Source organism: Geotrypetes seraphini, chromosome 10, assembly GCF_902459505.1.
Source record: "Geotrypetes seraphini chromosome 10, aGeoSer1.1, whole genome shotgun sequence".
NCBI lineage: Eukaryota > Metazoa > Chordata > Amphibia > Gymnophiona > Dermophiidae > Geotrypetes > Geotrypetes seraphini.
The window spans coordinates 139704346-139721542 of NC_047093.1; the positions used below are offsets into that span (position 1 = coordinate 139704346).

Below are 17197 nucleotides of genomic sequence, written 5' to 3' on the forward strand. Positions count from 1 at the left end.
GGAGTCACAATGACACCTGTAAAATATGAATACAGCACAGAGGATTGAAGAGTGGATCTTCACCAGAGTTCCATGTAGGAGTCACACTGACACCTGTAAAGTATGAATACAGTGATAAGTATGAATACAGCACGGACAGCTGAAGAGCAGATCTTCAGCAGAGCTCCATGCAAGAGTCACACTGACACGTGTAAAGTATGAATACAGTGATAAGTATGAATACAGCACAGACAGCTGAAGAGCAGATTTTCCGCAGAGCCCCATGCAGGCATCACACAGAAAATATGCGAAGTGTGTATACTGCACAGATGACTGAAAAATAGGACAGAACGATTTATAAAATATACTGTCTTACCTATAATAAAAAAGGGCCAATGAAAAGAAAGGAGAACACGGAGTAAGACTCAAAGAAGTAGGTACAGAGCCCCGGACAAAGTCAAAGGGATCCTGGGAGGTGGAAGGGCTGCTGGCCAGCTCCTGACTGACAGCCCGCACCAGGGACAGCTGTTCGGCACAGCTCAGGTGTCTTGCCTGCTGTCATATGATCTCTGCATCACATGACCTGGCATGAAGGTACCTCTTATCCTGCCCTCTCCCCCTCCTCCTCACCTTTGAAGCCACAGAACAGCTTTCCATCCACATCTAAGGTTCAACCAGGAAAACAAGGCTGAGGCCGCCTCTCCTGGCTGGGGATTGGGCTTCTCCCTTTTCTCCAGCATCATCAGGCTGGAGCTGACTGGTCTGATGAGGAATCACTCACAGCAGAGCCGCCCCCTGCCTGTCACTCGGTGCCCGCCTGCAGCCCTGGCACCCACAGCTGAAGGCTTTAACGTGCTCCTGGAAAGAGGTGAAGTTTAATTGCACCCCTCCCCCAGCAGAGGACACCCCCTCCCCAGAAACCCCGGGGGGGAGCTGGGGAGAAAAGCAGAGGAGGGCATGAGAAGGTATTTCCCCCTCCCACTCTCTTACAACACGGGCAAATCAGCTGACAGCAGCAGGAAGTTTGGAAGGAAGCAAGGTGGGGGGGGGGGGGAGGGGGCCTCACAAGTGACAGATGACAGACTGGGATTTCAAAACTCTCTGTGCCTATCTGTTGGCAGGGACAGGCAGGATGCCAGAGAGAGAGTCAGCGTGCCATGTGCCACCAAGAGAACAGGAAAAGCCGGTAAGGACTGCGGGGGTTGAGGCGCTCTTAGCCTTCCGGGAGGTTTCAGCTGCAGCCACCACCGGAGTGTGAGCGCTGGCGAGGGGTTGATGCAGTCCACGCTGCCTGTCCTGTAATGGGAAGGCAAGCTACTTGACCTCCCTGTGCCCTCCACTGTCTGTTCTGACTTGCGTGTACATAGTTTCAGGGTACGTCAGCATCTGTATTAAACGCCTCTTTGTATGTTTCTATCTGCAGCCTGCGAAAGGGGAACCCATCTTCTCCCTCCTCCTGCTTCTGTCCCTCTCCTCTCCCCTTTTCTCCTATTCCTCCTCCTTACCTTCTCTCCTGCCCTCTCCCTCTGAACCCCTGCCCTCCCCCTCCCATCTACCCTCATCTCTTACACCCTCTTTCTCTCAATCACCCTCACCTTCTGCCCCCCCTCATTAAGTGGATCAAAGGGGGGGGGGCGGGACAATTTTCCCTTCCCAGAAAGGGCCTTGAGCCATGGAAAGTCTGGAAGAGGTGTTTGGAGAGGACATGGAGCCGGGACGAGGCCTGGAACTATACGATGAAATAGTGATGGCGTTGTCCAGCAGTATTTACGGTGAGCTGGAGAAACTGATTGCCACCTATGGACAAGGGGCAATCACAGGCCTCATGCCCTTGTTGGTGTCGGTGCTGGAGGGACTGGGGGAAGCCAGCGCACAAGCCAGGGAGCAGCAAGAACAGCTGGAGATGTTGCGAGAAGACCATCGGCGGCTTCTGGGGCAGTTTGAGCAGGAGCGAGGGGCAAAGAGGCGTGCCGAGGAGGTAAGCCAAATTTCCTTTTGTTGTCTCTCAGAACGGTCTCCAAAGAGGTATGTCCGACCTCTTTCAGATCACCTGGGCTGGCCTAAGTATTAGGCGAGATTAAGGAGTCAGCTAGGGCGGCAGCAGAAAGCAGCTACAGTCAAAACAAAACAAGTCCTGACAAACACACAAACTCATTATTAAAAAAAAGAAGGATGGTAAACAAGACTAAGAGTGTTATAATGCATCTGTATTGGTCCATGGTGCAACCTCACCTTGAGTATTGCATTCAGTTCTGGTCGCCTTAACTCAAGAAAGATATAGCGGCACAAGAAAAGGTTCAAAGAAGATGAAGGCCAAGATGGTAAAGGGGATGGAACTCCTTTCGTATGAGGAAAGACTGAAACGGTCGGGGTTCTTCAGCTTGGAAAAGAGACGGCTGAGGGGAGATAGGATGAAAGTCTACAAATTCCTGAGTGGAGTAGAACGGGTACAAGTGGATCGATTCTTCACTCCGTCAAAAATGACAAAGACTAGGGGGACACTCGATGAAGTTACAGGGAAACGCTTTTAAAACCAATAGGAGGAAATATTTTTTTCACTCAGAGAATAGTTAAACTCTGGAACGCATTGCCAGAGGTTGTGGTAAGAGCGGATAGCGTAGCTGGTTTTAAGAAGGGTTTGGACAAGTTCCTGGAGGAAAAGTCCATAGTCTGTTATTGAGAAAGGCATAGGGGAAGCCACTGCCTGCTCTGAATCAGTAGCATGGAAGGTTGCTATTCCTTGGGTTTTGGCTAGGTACTAGGGACCTGGATTGGCTACTGTGAAGATGGGCTACTGGGGATGATGGACCAGTGCTCCAAATGAGTCCAGTCTCACCAGTTTAGCATGAACTTGTCCAACTTTGTCTTGGAAACCCTGGAGGGTGTTTTCCCCTATAACAGACTCCGGAAGAGCGTTCCAGTTTTCTACCACTCTCTGGGTGAAGAAGAACTTCCTTAAGTTTGTACGGAATCTATCCCCTTTCAACTGTAGAGAGTGCCCTCCCGTTCTCCCTACCTTGGAGAGGGTGAACAACCTGTCTTTCTCTACTAGGTCTATTCCCTTCAGTATTTTGAATGTTTCGATCATGTCCCCTCGGAGTCAAATTAACCATTCTACACACAAGAGGACAAAAATGGCAGGAAAGGTTTATAATATCTTAAGAGAAAATAAGCAGGATAGGAACAAGAGGGTAGGATGCAGAAAGAATAGGAAAAATAAAGAAGAAAAGTAAGATGGAGACTACCTAGTCACAAGTAATAGGAAAAAGTTACAAGGAAATTAACTATCCAGTTAGAATTATGAGACAATATTCCAGAGGGGAAAGAGTCAGAGTTTACTTGGAAAAACCACTTTAGTCACTTCCCCACCCCCACTTTTTATTAAGCCGCAGTAGAGTTTCTACCATGACCTGGAGTGCAAAAAACTCAGATGCGCTTAGAATTCCTATGAGTGTCGAAGCAGCATCGGAGCATTTAGCGCTCTGGTCCGCGGCAAAAACCTCTACCATGGCGTAGCAATTGAGGGCCTCTGCAAATGTTATTTTCTGCTGCAAAATATTTTTACCCGCTGTCGGCGGTATAGTGAGGAGGAGAGGTGACTGGATGGTGGTGCCTCTCCCCCATCCTCATCTCCGCCTCCCGTTCCTTCCTCGATCCCCCCCCGCTGCATGCGAACCCCCCTTCCCTTTCCCCGTACCTCTAGCGAGAATTTCAACGTGCTCCTCGCGACCCCATCGGCTCTGCCTCTGACGCCCCTTCCTATGCGATATCACGGGAGAGGCGGCGCGGTCGCGAGGAGCGCGTTGAAATTCTCACTGCTCGCAGCGTTGGGGCAATCACAGGTACAGGGAAAGGGGAGGCGCGGGCGTGGCGAGAGGATGAGTGTGAAGAGGCGCCTGAGACCCCCCACCATTACGATACCACGGCTGCTGTGCTGCTCGTGTGGAAATTCTGCCGTTCAGAGCCAGCTGTCGCAGGGACGCTTTTCGCAAAGGTGAGATTTTTAAGCGGAAAAGGTTGTCCTCCAATTAGCAAAGATTTTATTTCATTAAAAAATGTGTTATTCCCAACATCCAGAGCAAGCAAAACAAAAAACTGCAGACTTTGTACACGATGCAGGCAGACTTTATTTATAACAAATAAAACATTAGATTAAAAACCTTTTACCAGGCAAGGGACCCAACACGGTCCGTGTTTCGTATAATCTTCATCAGGGGTCCTAATAAGTACAAGTACAATATTAAAACCAAGATATTTAAAAAGATAATTTTAAAGAATAATAATAATAATAATAATAATCATCAAATAAATATCGAGATGATTCAAATTTTACAATACAGGGGTAGAGGTGTGGAAAGTAAAAAATAAAACACAAAAATAAAAATAAATAAAAAATAATTAATAAATAAATAGAAGGAACTTGAAGGGAAAAAAATGAAAAAAGAGAAGAATAGAAAGAAAAGAAGCCTTTATTTATATATTTAAAAAAAAATTTTTTTTATCCATTTTTAATTAATTGTATCTAATAAGTGTTTCAATATGACCATAAAAAGTCCAAAAGTTATATATATAAACCATAAGAACTAAAAAATTAATTAATTAAAAAATGTGAATTAGTAATAGGTAAAAAGAATTACATCAATCAAAAGAATAGAATCAATCAAAAGAATAGCCTTGGACAAATAGCTATCAAGAGACATAGAAAAAAACATATAGGTTTGAGAAATGTAATTCTAAAAATATATATATATATATCTTAGCTAAGAAAATAGAGAGGTAAAGAAAAATGAGAGAAAAAATTTTTTGTGAAAAGTGAGTAGTTTAACATCACAAGTATTCTAGATACAGCAACAGTGATCATAGGAATTAAAAATTAAAAAGCAAGGTAGACAATAAAAACAGAATAAAATAAAATACAACCTTACAATGATGTATAAAATTTCAAGTCACGTTCTAATTAAATATTGGAGAGCAACATATATATACATAACATCCAACAATTCTGTGCGAGGCACAGTAAAACATACACCATAAAATGGAATCAACAAAGTCATAGAAACAGCTGAGACAAAAAAGATTTTTCTCTCAAATAACATCACCTTACATACTAAGGCGTGCTAGCCAATTTAGCGCACGCTAAATGCTAACGTGTCCATAGCGTTTGACCCGCGGTAATTCGGTTAGCGTGCCTTACTAAAAGGACCCCATAGTTTCCAAAATTACAATCAGTGGCGTAGTAAGGGAGGGGGGTGAGCGGGCGGTCTGCCCCGGGCGTCGGCACCCCGTCTCCTCACCACCCTTCCTTTCCCACTCTTCCTCCTGCCACGCATGCGCCCCTCCCCTTCAGCGTGAGCGGCCACCAACTTGCTGCCCGCGTCGGCTTTGGCGCTCTCTCTGACGTCACTTCTGGGACCCGCATCCAGGAAGTGACGCCAAAGCCGACGCGGGCAGTAAGTTGGTGGCTGTTCGCGCTGAAGACAGTAGTTAGGTGAAAGGTATTAACAGGATGGAGTGGGTTCTGCTGCTGTGTAGGAGGGAGGGGAGGGAAGGGAGGGGAGGGAAGGGAAGGGAGGGGGCAGCTAAGGCATAGTATACTACAGGGCTGTATGATGTTATCTCAGGAGCTAGGGTCTCCTCTGTGCCCTTGGCCCCGATGTTCTCTTGTTCCCCTCCCTCACACAGAGATGCATGGAGACAGAGGACAGTGCTGAGCAGGAACAGAGGGGGTACCAGGCGTCACTGGCATCGCTGGAGTCCCAAAGGAAGCTCATGGAACTGAAAGCGAGAGGCTACGCTGACCAGGGTGAGTCCTGCTTGGGATTTTTGCCTCCTTTCCTTACCCTCTTCCAGCTCCAGGAAACAGGGGCTGCCATTGAATGACTTTAGGCGGGACGGGCCTGAATTTTTCTCCACTGACTGGATGTGCACTTCAACATTTACCGACTATCCCTTCTTTAAAAGTAATAGGGACCAGGAGATCTATCATTTTCTCGGTTATAGCACCTCAGCTTTGGAACAATTAACCAATATACTTATGCAATGAACCTTCTTTAGAAAAATTCAAGCGTTCCTTAAAAAGCTTCCTGTATAAGGACGCATTTGAAACATAGATAGCTTAACTTACCAATTACTAAATCTTTTAAATCTTAATTAGACCTACGAGTAGGTCGTAAATTTATCTTCTTTTTTCTATGATCATTTCTGCCTTTATATCCCCCCCCCCTTTTTTTTTGTTTTTGTTTCTCTCTTTTGTGTTCTTCCCTAAATGTTTCTTCTCTTTCTTTAAAGATTGTAGTTCATCCCCCTCACCTTCTGTATCAGTGTTAGAACGTATGTAATTTGTATTCAATTGTATAAAAAAATGTTTTGTTGTGTTCTCTATTTTTTAAAATGTTATACGCATTTATACGCGTATAGAACAAACCTTAATAAAACTTGAAACTTGAAACTTCTTCCTGCCACCAAGAAACGCAGGTGTGTGCTGCTGGCTGAACCTCACCTGTGCCAGCTGTAGGCAGCAATATCCAAACAGAAAGGTCTTATGTCTGCTTTGTGGTGAAGTACCCTGACATCTCATCTTTTCTCTCCCACACAGTTGCCAGCCTGGAAGAGCAAAAGGCAGCTGTCAGTAAAGAGCTCAATTCCTTGGCCCAGACTCACAGCAAGGTGAGAAGAACAGCGTGTTAACAGGTGCCAAGGGTCTTCTACATGTTCTCTACTTCACTCCTGCACTATTTCAGTACTGAGACCCTCACACACAGCTCTGCCAGCGCACCTCACTCTTGCCCTGAAGCACTCTCTATTATTCCAGTACTGAGACCCTCACACACAGCTCTGCCAATGTACCTCACTCCTGCCTTGCAGCACCCCCTGCTACTCCAGTACTGAGACACCCACCCACAGCTGTGCCAGTGCACCTCACTTCTGCCCTGAAGCACTCTCTGTTATTCCAGTACTGAGACTCTCACACACAGCTCTGCCAATGTACCTCACTCCTGCCTTGCAGCACCCCTTGCTACTCCAGTACTGAGACACCCACCCACAGCTGTGCCAGTGCACCTCACTCCTGCCCTGCAGCACTTTCTCCTATTCTAGTACTGAGACCCTCACACACTTCATTGCATGCTCTAACCTGGTTGGGACCTTCAGCCCCTCATTTTCTGACCTCTTTCTTGACCCCTGCAGTTGACGAAGAGTTACCAAGACCTCAGGTATCAGCGGTCCCTGTCCTTGGAGGCTGCTCGGCAATCGGGACATTCCTCTCCACTGCCCCACAGGTGAGTGAGGTCCCTGGGGATGGAGTAATCTAAACAGGCCCCTATAGGGCATTTATCAGGGCAAAGGGAATGGAGGGGTGTTCAGCCGATTAGCCAAAAGTTAGCCTTACGAGGGAGTGCTGAAAAGTTCTCAGCCCAACCAACTTCCTAAATTCTGAGTGCTATTTTGCCATTGTAGCTGAAAATGTACGATGCAAACATTGAGTGGCAAATGCCCATCATACTCCACAGTGAAGAGGTGGTGTGCAAACTGTCAGTGTGGAGATTTCAAGACCAAAGATGCAACAAGGTCTGGGAGGCCTCAAACGATGTCATTTCCTGAAATTGTTGACCACGTCCATGACCTGATTTTGGTCAGGCTGGTGAATATCGGCTAAAACCATTGCTGAAACATTACGGATATCCAGGGAGTGTGTTGGGTTGTATAATCCACGAGCAGCTGGGTACGCCAAAGCTGTCAGCCAAGTGGATGCCCAAATGTTTGGATGCTGACAAGAAACGATGTCGAATGGACACCTCCAAGTTGTTTTGGAGCATTTTCAGTGAACTGGTGTCAACTTTTTGGAACTTTGGAACTTTTTGGAACGACTAAATTCCGGTTGATGAAACTACTGTATCTTGGTGTGCAACAATGTAACCTTCCTCTTCAATTCAATGTAACTTTCTCTATGTGCCTGCATGGACCTCCTACCTTGTATATCGCCTTGAACCTGAACTGGATAAGTGCGATTCAGAAATTCTGATTAGGTTAGAATAGATTAAAGGAGGCATTGAAAGAAAAAAGGACATGGAAGCTGTGGAAAAGAGTTATCTTTCTGTAAGACAATGCACCTGCTCACAAGGCTGGCGAAAACAATGGACGTTTGATGCATTTGGGGGTTTCAGCGCATACCCCCACTCATCAGATCTTGCTCCATCTGACTATTTTCTGTTTCCAAACCTTAAAAAGAGTTTGAAAGGGCGACAATTTTCGAGTGTTTCGGAGGCGATTGCGACAGCGGAGTAGTATTTCGGTGACCAGACCCCAGAGTATTTTTGGAAGGGCTACAGCAGCTTCAGACACGATGCGCCAAGTGTGTTGAACTTAGGGGTGGATATGTGGATTAACTTGGTAAGTTTCGTGGCTCCACATCATTGCCTTCTTGGGCGGGCTGAGAACTTTTCATCGCCCTCCTGGTAGTTATGGAAGGTTGTGGGAAAGAGAGCGTGTGTGTGGTGGTGGGGGTGACCAGGGAGAGGCTTTTCTGGGGGATGACAAATCATGGGGAGAGGGTGGGATCAGCCCCAAATCTGTTGGCAGGTGAACCATTTCACCCGCCATGTAACAAAGAGAATATCTCATTTGAAAAGGGTTATTAGCCAGTGGAATTGAAGGAGTCTGGCAACGCCTTATTTTGCAAAATAACTGGATTTTCACCTGGTACGGAATTCATACGTGTTCATTTCACACATATTTTGAAGACATTAAGAAGGTCCATAATTCTACGAGATAGCAAACAAATGGACAAAAATAAAATCAAATGAAACTATGAAATAACTATATGATCACACGAACGACGCACTTTAACATAAAAGATTACATCACGCGCTGAGCAGGTAATTCCACCATGAACTCCAGGGAAGGAGGAGGTGTGATTATAAATGGGTGTGTGGCCTGGCATTGCTGCAGTGCGTAATTACAGGCTAATCTCAAAAAGAGCGTTTGACAATGGCCAAAGATGGAGCGGCCTTAGTCTAGCCGAATCTGTGGAGCCTATGTTGGGTTTGGACCTGTTTCAAACTGGCTTCAGGGGCTATCACAGTACTGAAGCTATCTTAGCCTCTTTGGTAGAATCGACGTTACGTGTTCTGAATAAGGGGCTGTGTTCGATTGTTCCGGTGCGTTTGACAGAATAGAATACGCTGTATTGTCCTTTTTCGGTTAATGCAACGTTGAATGTCCTGGATAAAGGGATTCTCCGTTGTATTGCGTACAGAACCACATGGTATTTTCCTCTTTGGTTGGTACAGAGTTCTGTGTTCTTGATAAGAGGTTCTGTTGGACTTCTCTGCTGCCTTTGACACAGTAGATCATGGAATTTTTGTAAAGTTGACAGACCTGGGCCATCAGTAAATAGTCACTTTTGTGGGTGCTGGGGCACAGATACTGGAGTTAAGAGAAGCATAATGGTGGAGTGCCATACGGGGTCAGCATTATGCCCTCTTCCCCCCATTGTTTAATATGTATATAGTTCCCCCTAGGCGGCAGGTGCTTGATATGATTCATTGGTTTTACACCAATGACGTTCAATTTCTGTTTCCAGTTGGAAGGGGCTTGTCAAGGTTGGCGGACAAGATTAATGAGCATTTGAGGGAAATTCCTCTGTGCTTGAGGCAAGTAAACTGAAGCTGACTGAGGTTTTGAATATAGGGTTGGTAGATCCTTGATTGACCGTTGATTCCTTGGTCATGACATCTCAAATGCAGCTCCCGGGTGGGAACACATCACCTCGCTCTGTCACTTTGTTGGTTGATTTCTTGGCCATTGGGGGATGTGAAATGTAAGGTAGTGGAAGTACTGCTACTTATTGGGGAGTCAAATTAAAGGGTTCACTTATTAGGGAAGCCTCCTTTCTATTGGAAAGATCCAAGAAATTTCATTTCAAGTGCCAGGTGGTGAGACAGCTCTGACTGTTTCTTGAATCAGAAACATTAAGCAGGACGATCCGTGTCTTGTGGTCACTCATCTGGATTCATGCAATGGGGTTATGGTGGCCTCCATTTGGATATTTGATCAGAAAGTTTCAATATTTTTGGAATACTGTGCCCGTGATTAATTTCGGGTGGTTCACTCAGAGAACAAGGTTCACCACGATTGTGAGAGTGCTGTTGAGTTGGTTGCAAGATTCAAGCTGTTCAATATTGCTCTTGATGATTAAGAACCCTCTAGTTTGACCCCCAAATCCCAAACTAATCCCACTGCTTTACATTTCACATCCTTCATGGCCAAGGAATCAACTGACAACCTGACAGAGTGAGGTGGAGCCTCATTCTAGATGTCAGCGAAAATGAGAGTTCACAGTATCACCACATACTCTGAAGAATTAATTGCCAAGAGTCTTACGGGAGGAGCTCGATTTGGCTGTTTTCAGAAGGGAGGAATTCAAAGCGTCATTGTACATCTCCAAAATTCTGAAATTTTGTGCATACTTGGTGCACATTTTCTCATAGTGCAGTTTATAGATGAATAAAAAACATAATTAGACATTCATTGTAAATTCAATTTCCTATTTTGTCTCCTCTCGCCCCCTCCCTTTTTCATGTTCTCCTGTGTTCATGACTCCCCCCAACCCATGGAATCCCTTCTTACTGCTGTTTACAGGGGAGGAGATGGAAGGTGGGGGGTTTACAACCAGGGCATGGGTGCATAATTGTTCCACTGACTCAAGGGGATTATACCATGACAAGGTGAAATTCTCATGCTGATGATGGCGCTTTTTTCCCTGTATCTTCCCGGGCTGCTCTAAATAGAGAGAATCCAGGAGGGTCCCAGTGACCTCTAACCCTTCCCTCTTGTTTATCCCACCAGCGAGAAGAAGACCCTGTTACTGGAGTTTCAGGAAGCCCCTTCCTCTCTGGAGAGCATCACCTGCCACGTCTGCCCAGAATCCTCCAGCACGGATGGGGTGGGTTCGATGTTTGTTGGTACTGTTTTTAGTTTTATGGAACAGGTAGACGCCATGGTCCTTCGGTTTGTTTTGTTCCTTTGTGTGCATGTGTGTTCATTAAGAAGCCGATACAAATTTGTCTTGGTGGGGGGGAGGCAAAGTTCTACTACTGGGTGGAGGTGATAGTACAGGTGAGTTAGAACCCTATATCTTGGGGAAAGCAAAGTAGCTAAATGCCGATGCAAGGTGTCGTGAAAGTTTATGAGGCTTCAGAATATTTTGTTCCAAATACTAGTGCTTCTTGCCATTTCTATACTGCTACTAGACGTACTCAGCACTGTACACAGGCACTTAAAAGATGGTCCTTGCTCAACAGAGCTTACAATCTATTCAAGATGGTCAAAGAGGACAAATAAGAGATTAGAGAGTTATTTATTATGAACATAATTAAGACAACATCGGCATTAGACAGACAAAAAAAGGGGTTAAGAGGAGAAGCATCCTCCAAAAGCTTTTAGCCTGGATTTGAATAGGGCCAGTGACCGACATGTACCGATTCAGGAAGTCTATTCCAGCAAGATTGAAGAAGAGAAGGGTATTGATAAGAGTGACTTACTTGATGAATGGAGTTCCTGAGGAAGAGTGTAGGGAGATATAAGAGATGAAGGATACTGAGATGTTGCAGGATGAAAGTGCACTTGTAAGTCAGTAGAAAGAGTTTGAACTGTATATGGAAGCGGATAGGGAGCCAATGAAGTGACTTGAAGAGAGGGGTTATGCGACTGTAGTGACACTGGTGGAAGATAAATAGAATTTTGAACAGATTGAAGAGGAGAGATGGTTTAGTGAGAGACCTATGAGAACCAAGTTGCAGTAGTCTAATTGGGGGGGAATATCCTGTGTTTTATCCTCCAGGAAGTGGCCCAAAGCCAAACCCCAGACTCTCCTGTGGGGGGCTTGGTGTTAACCAAGAGCAGCTGTCCAGTGCAGTTTGGATCGGAAGTGAATGGCCAAATGCTACAGGATGAACTGAAGCTGGAGGAAGGTGCGCCAGAGAAACAAGGTGGTGCAGAGAGATCCAAAAGTCCACCCACCCCTTTCTCTAATATCTCTTCAACCTATAGTTATGCACTTATGAACTATATCCGTCCATTTACCTAGTCATCCCTCATCCACCCAACCTAATCACTCATCCATCATCTGCCCACTATACATCTACTCATCCATTATCTACCTAATCACCTATCACAAACCATCTATCCATTACTATTTGACCCATCATCTACCCAACTACCTGCTCATTCTTTATCTAATCGTCTACCTAATCACTCATCTTCTACCCATCTAGCCATCCATCTATTCCTGCATCAAACTATCCACTTACCCATCAACTTATCCCTTCATCACCTGCCTATCCATCCACCCAACCGATTCCAGAGATATCTGGGCAGGACCCTAGCTTTCCAGGCAGGCCAACAGAACAGTTGGCTGGGTAACATCATTAAGCACGCCTCATCCTATCTCAACTTTAGAAAAACAAACCCGTTCAACCGATTTGTAACCAAGAACTCTTAATACCTTACCAAGTACGCTTCCGACATGTACTCGATGCCTGTACTCTGCGTCTATCACTCTGACTTAAACCCACTCAACTTGTATCCACCCTTCTCCAATTGTACTCAACGACATCATTGAAATTATCTTTGCTGACTGTCCAGCTCTTCTTGTTGTAAACTGCCTCGAACTACTATGGCTTTGGCGGTATATAAGAATAAAATTATTATTATTATTACATCAACCCATTCATTCACCTGTACATCCTTCAGCTCACCCAACCATCCATTACACTTCCCATCTATCTATCATCTACGTAGGAGCTATGGCATGTTAATGTGGTCACTTTTTCTCCTGGGGGGTTACTAGCTCCAGAACATCTCACTAATTAGTTAATTTTTATAATTCTTTAACAGAGTCCTCAGTGACAGAAAGGTTGTTGGAAGTCGATGAGATAATTAACTCCACGCCAGAGCTGGAGTTGACAAGTGAGCTCTTGAAAAAGAGGTAGGGTGCAGTAGCATAACATTATTACCTGTTGTAATGTTGATGGGGGGGGGGGGGTGGCTTAAAAGTTGATGTGGGTTCACTGGGAATACTGGTTAACTTTCTGAAGTAGAACTTCCTGACTTAACATTGAGATACAGGCTACATGTATGTGTCTGGTCCTTAGCGCACCCCAGTGGCAGGCAGAGAAAGACTTGGAAGAGGAGAAAGAGAAGGAGAGCAAGGAGGATGAATACGAAGAACGTAATACAGACTCCCTCTTTGCTGAGGTCTCTGTCACCAGCCCTGAGCTCATTACTGATGTGGATGAAGGAGCTGATCTCCAAGGTACCTCCTCCTAGTATAAATTCCAACGCTCAACTTTAAGTGCAAAAATTGACTTGTAAGCACTGTTATGCACTATGGTGCCACATTCAGGCCTGCTGTCGACATGGCGGAAGAGGGCATACCTCAAGGTTGGATTATAAATTCAACTGACGCCAGTGTTCTGTAATGGATTCTGGGTGCTCAGATACCCTTATAGAATCTGCGGTCTTCTGTAAAACTGACCCCCAAAAGCGTTACCATATTCCAGATACGCAAACACTGATGCAGCTACCTCTGGGACGTGTGATTCGGTGGCATGCTTCCAAGACCCAGGCTGCATCAAATCCTTGAAAGGAGAAGCAGGAATGAGGTTGTTGGGTGTTATTACGACTAACGAGGAACATTATTGTGCCATAATAGAACAGGGCTAATGTTAATTCATGTTGGCAGAGCTTGAGGAATTATCTTTGTCTGTGTTTCCCTCCAGGAGCTGGGAGTTCTCTGGAAGCATTGATGGCCGAGAATGCAACTCTGAGAGACATGCAGTGAGTAGTCTGGGGGGAAAAATCAAGCAGTCAGATGGTGGAATCTATTATCGAAAGGGGTCAGGTGTCAAACCAATCGTGGGATATTTCGCATGCATTTTTTATTTTGGAAATTTGTTATTTCTAAGTAAGATCAGTTAGCACTGGTGTTTTGTAAATTCCCAGGAATGCCCGGTCTCTTTCATGTGAGCCACACTGAACTGTAGAGGCTAGTATGGGGTATAAATGTCTTCAAAAATGCCTCGTTGTGATCTGCCATGCCTGTAGATGAAGAGCAAGGTCTCTGGGCCAGGGATCTCATGCGCAGGTTGGCTACAGGTCAAAGACACTGTGGCAAAGTTTGTGTTTCAGTTCTGAAATGGAATGACTACTTTTTAGAATATTAGGCTTTTTCTGTAGCTCTCAGGGGTGCTGGAGTGGTGTCACCTTGGTTCCAGTAGATGTACAGTGTTGATACTGTGGCTGAGCCAGGTCCCGAGCAAGTGGGAAAACCCGGCTCGGAACACAGGTAAGATTTTTGTGCGCCTTTTATGTGGTCGGTGAAAGGAAAACCCGGACATTGGATTCAGTTCAAACAAAAATTCACCGGGTTTATTATAAGGAAAAAGAAAATCCCAAAACCTAAGCTGCTTTTCACAGTCACTAGTCACACTGTTCACTTTACATAATTCCAGTGTCTGTTGTATGAAATATAGTCCAGGGACTGGACAGTCCTTGTCACCACTTTATAAGCAAAAGAAAATCAAAATAGGACTTCTCCATCCCTCAATAGGCTAGTATGCCCTTCTTAGGGCCACTTGCTATTTTATGCCACGGTCCTGGCCAGCACGGCTCTGGCACTTCAGGTACCAGCCCTTCTCTACACCATAGGATAAGAAAAAAACTTCTTCTTTTGGCTTTTATTATTATTAGCAATTTGTCCCATTAAGGACTTTCACAGCCTGCACTGCAGTCTGTATGTAAGCAAGCCCCCCTTTGCACATTGCTGTTCAGACCCTCCCAAATGCTACCACAATCCTTGAGCTTTTGTTACCTCAGGATCTGGCTTGCTAATAAGGCTTTTAAGCCTGGTTCAAACAGACAGGCACCGCTGCTCTGCTGCTTCTATGGCATTAATTGAGCACAGGCTTCTCTGTGCAGTTTTTACTTCAGATGGATGAATGTCCCAGCTTATAACTTTTAAATCAGGTTCCATACATTCCTCTGGCACACTTAACTCTGCTTCAGCCTCACTGCACCACACCAACCTGGGTCACTGGTGCTATAATGTTGTCTTTAGTCTCCATGCATTTCCCTGCTTCACTCTCCACCTCCCATCCCCCTCTCTGGGTGTTTGGGAAAGTTTCCTGGCCAGGTTCTTCTCCATCTGAAAGAACCTTTAGCTCTACCCCCTCAGGCTCCCCTGGGAATTCACAATACCTAGCTGGCTGTTGGATTCATCTCCCTGCTTGTTGGCCTGGGGCAATCACACATTCCTGGTGGTTTGCAAAGAGCGTTGGGCTGCTCTCAGTGTGCTGCCTTCTACCTGCCTTGTTAGAGTCAGCTGGGGTTAATTTATTCACCTGCCTTCCTCCTGCTTAAGGCTTATGTGACTGCAGCGCCTCTAGAAAACTCCACCCCCTTCTGTGTTGACTCTCTGTTTCTCCTTAGAGCAGGGATAGGAATAATAGGGGATACATAGTGTTTTGTGTGCCCTCCCTGCTGGAATTCCTGGTTGTGACATCACCTGCCTTTTCTCCCTTCTGTCCTAGACTAGGGATTTTAGCAGGGTGTACAGGTTTTATTTTAGGGATTGCAGGTTTGAGAGCTGTATTTTTGACTGGGCTAGCAGTCTTTTTAGCCGTGACAGGAGCTTCCCTGTCACAATACATTGGTTCCATTGGGTGCGTGGTATTGATATGTTGGTTCCACTGAGTATGCTGTGTTGATACATTGGTTCCATTGGGTGCGTGGTATTGATATGTTGGTTCCACTGGGTATGCTGTGTTGATACATTGGTTCCACTGGGTGCATGACATTGATATTTTAGTTCCAGTGGGTGTACAGTGTTTATATGTTGGTTCCAGTGGGTGTGCTGTGTTGATATATTAGTTCTAGTGGGTGTACAGTGTTGATATGTTGGTTCCAGTTGGTGCATGTTATTGATACATTGGTTCCAGTGGGTGTGCTGTGTTGATACATTGGTTCCATTCGGTGCATAACATTGATACATTAATTCCAGTAGGTGTACAGTGTTTATATGTTGGTTCCAGTGGGTGTACAGTGTTGATATGTTGGTTCCATTGGTGCGTGGTGTTGATATGTCGGTTCCATTGGGTGCATGCTAGTGATACGTTGGTTCCAGTGGGTGTACAGTGTTGATATGTTGGTTCCAGTGGGTGTACAGTGTTGATATGTTGGTTCCATTGGTGCGTGGTGTTGATATGTTGGTTCCATTGGGTACATGCTAGTGATATGTTGATTCCAGTGGGTGTGCTGTGTTGATATATTGGTTAAGAAATGTCTTTTCAGTTTACGAATGCTGAGGAAGGTCAGATCTCTTTTCCATCAACGTCATTTTTCTGTCTTGGTCCAATCATTTATATCTCGGCATCACAAAGAACTGCCTTCAAAGACTACAATTGATTCAGAATACCGCTACAAAGTTGATTTACGGAAAAATTAAATTCGACTCTGTGACTCCTTTGCTTTTGAATCTCCATTGGCTCCCGGTTTATCTCAGAATCCAGTTTAAATGTTTATGTGTTATTTTAAAAATTTTATATGGTATTTTTGTTCCGCTTGTTCCTCTTCCATGGAATGTTTATAGATTTTCATATGCGAGAGGTACTCATCGATTTAAAATTTCTCTCCCTCCTGGGAAAGGAATTCAAGGAGTTGAGAATTTTAGCCTTTCTCTGGTGTTTAAATTTCCCCAATTGTGGAATGAACTTCCTCTAATTTTGAGGTGTCCCAGCTCCTTCCAATCTTTTCGTAAATCTTTAAAAAACTTTTTTAATTCACTAACCATTTTGAAAATGAATTCTCTTGTACTTTAGCTTATCTTTTAACTTATTGTTAACCGCGTCGAGCTTCCTTTGGTTGAAGACCCGGTATATAAAGTTAAGTTTTAGTTTAGTTCCAGTTGGTGTGTAGTATTGATTCCAATTACTACTGGAGGTGAAGAACAGGCCAGTGGTAGAGATGCTACCGCTGCACCCAGAACTTGTGGGATCAATCCCAGTACTTCTCCTTGTGACTCTGGACAAATCATTTAATCCTGTACCTGAATACATGTAAACCACTTTGAATGTGTAACCACAAAAAGGCAGTATACAAGTCCCATTTCCTTTCCCCTGTTGCTTCTTGTTTCTTCCTTTTGGCAGAAGTAGGCTCTTTGCTC

General features: G+C 45.0%; 1 protein-coding gene across 5 annotated transcripts in view; it reads left to right on the forward strand.

The window, feature by feature from the left end:
- The first annotated feature begins 718 nt into the window (after positions 1-718).
- LOC117367885 (C-Jun-amino-terminal kinase-interacting protein 4-like) overlaps positions 719-17197 on the forward strand; it is a 33260-nt gene continuing 16781 nt past the window's right edge. Inside the window, exons 1-11 of one of the 5 annotated variants that reach the window (XM_033960947.1) lie at positions 902-944; positions 1101-1165; positions 1403-1957; positions 5662-5782; positions 6575-6645; positions 7165-7256; positions 10825-10921; positions 11819-11966; positions 12874-12964; positions 13131-13291; positions 13758-13815. In XM_033960947.1, coding sequence (XP_033816838.1) covers positions 1652-1957; positions 5662-5782; positions 6575-6645; positions 7165-7256; positions 10825-10921; positions 11819-11966; positions 12874-12964; positions 13131-13291; positions 13758-13815 — 1145 coding nt within the window. In that variant the 5' untranslated portion in view covers positions 902-944; positions 1101-1165; positions 1403-1651. The other 4 variants (XM_033960946.1, XM_033960945.1, XM_033960948.1 and 1 more) reach the window with 4 other exon arrangements.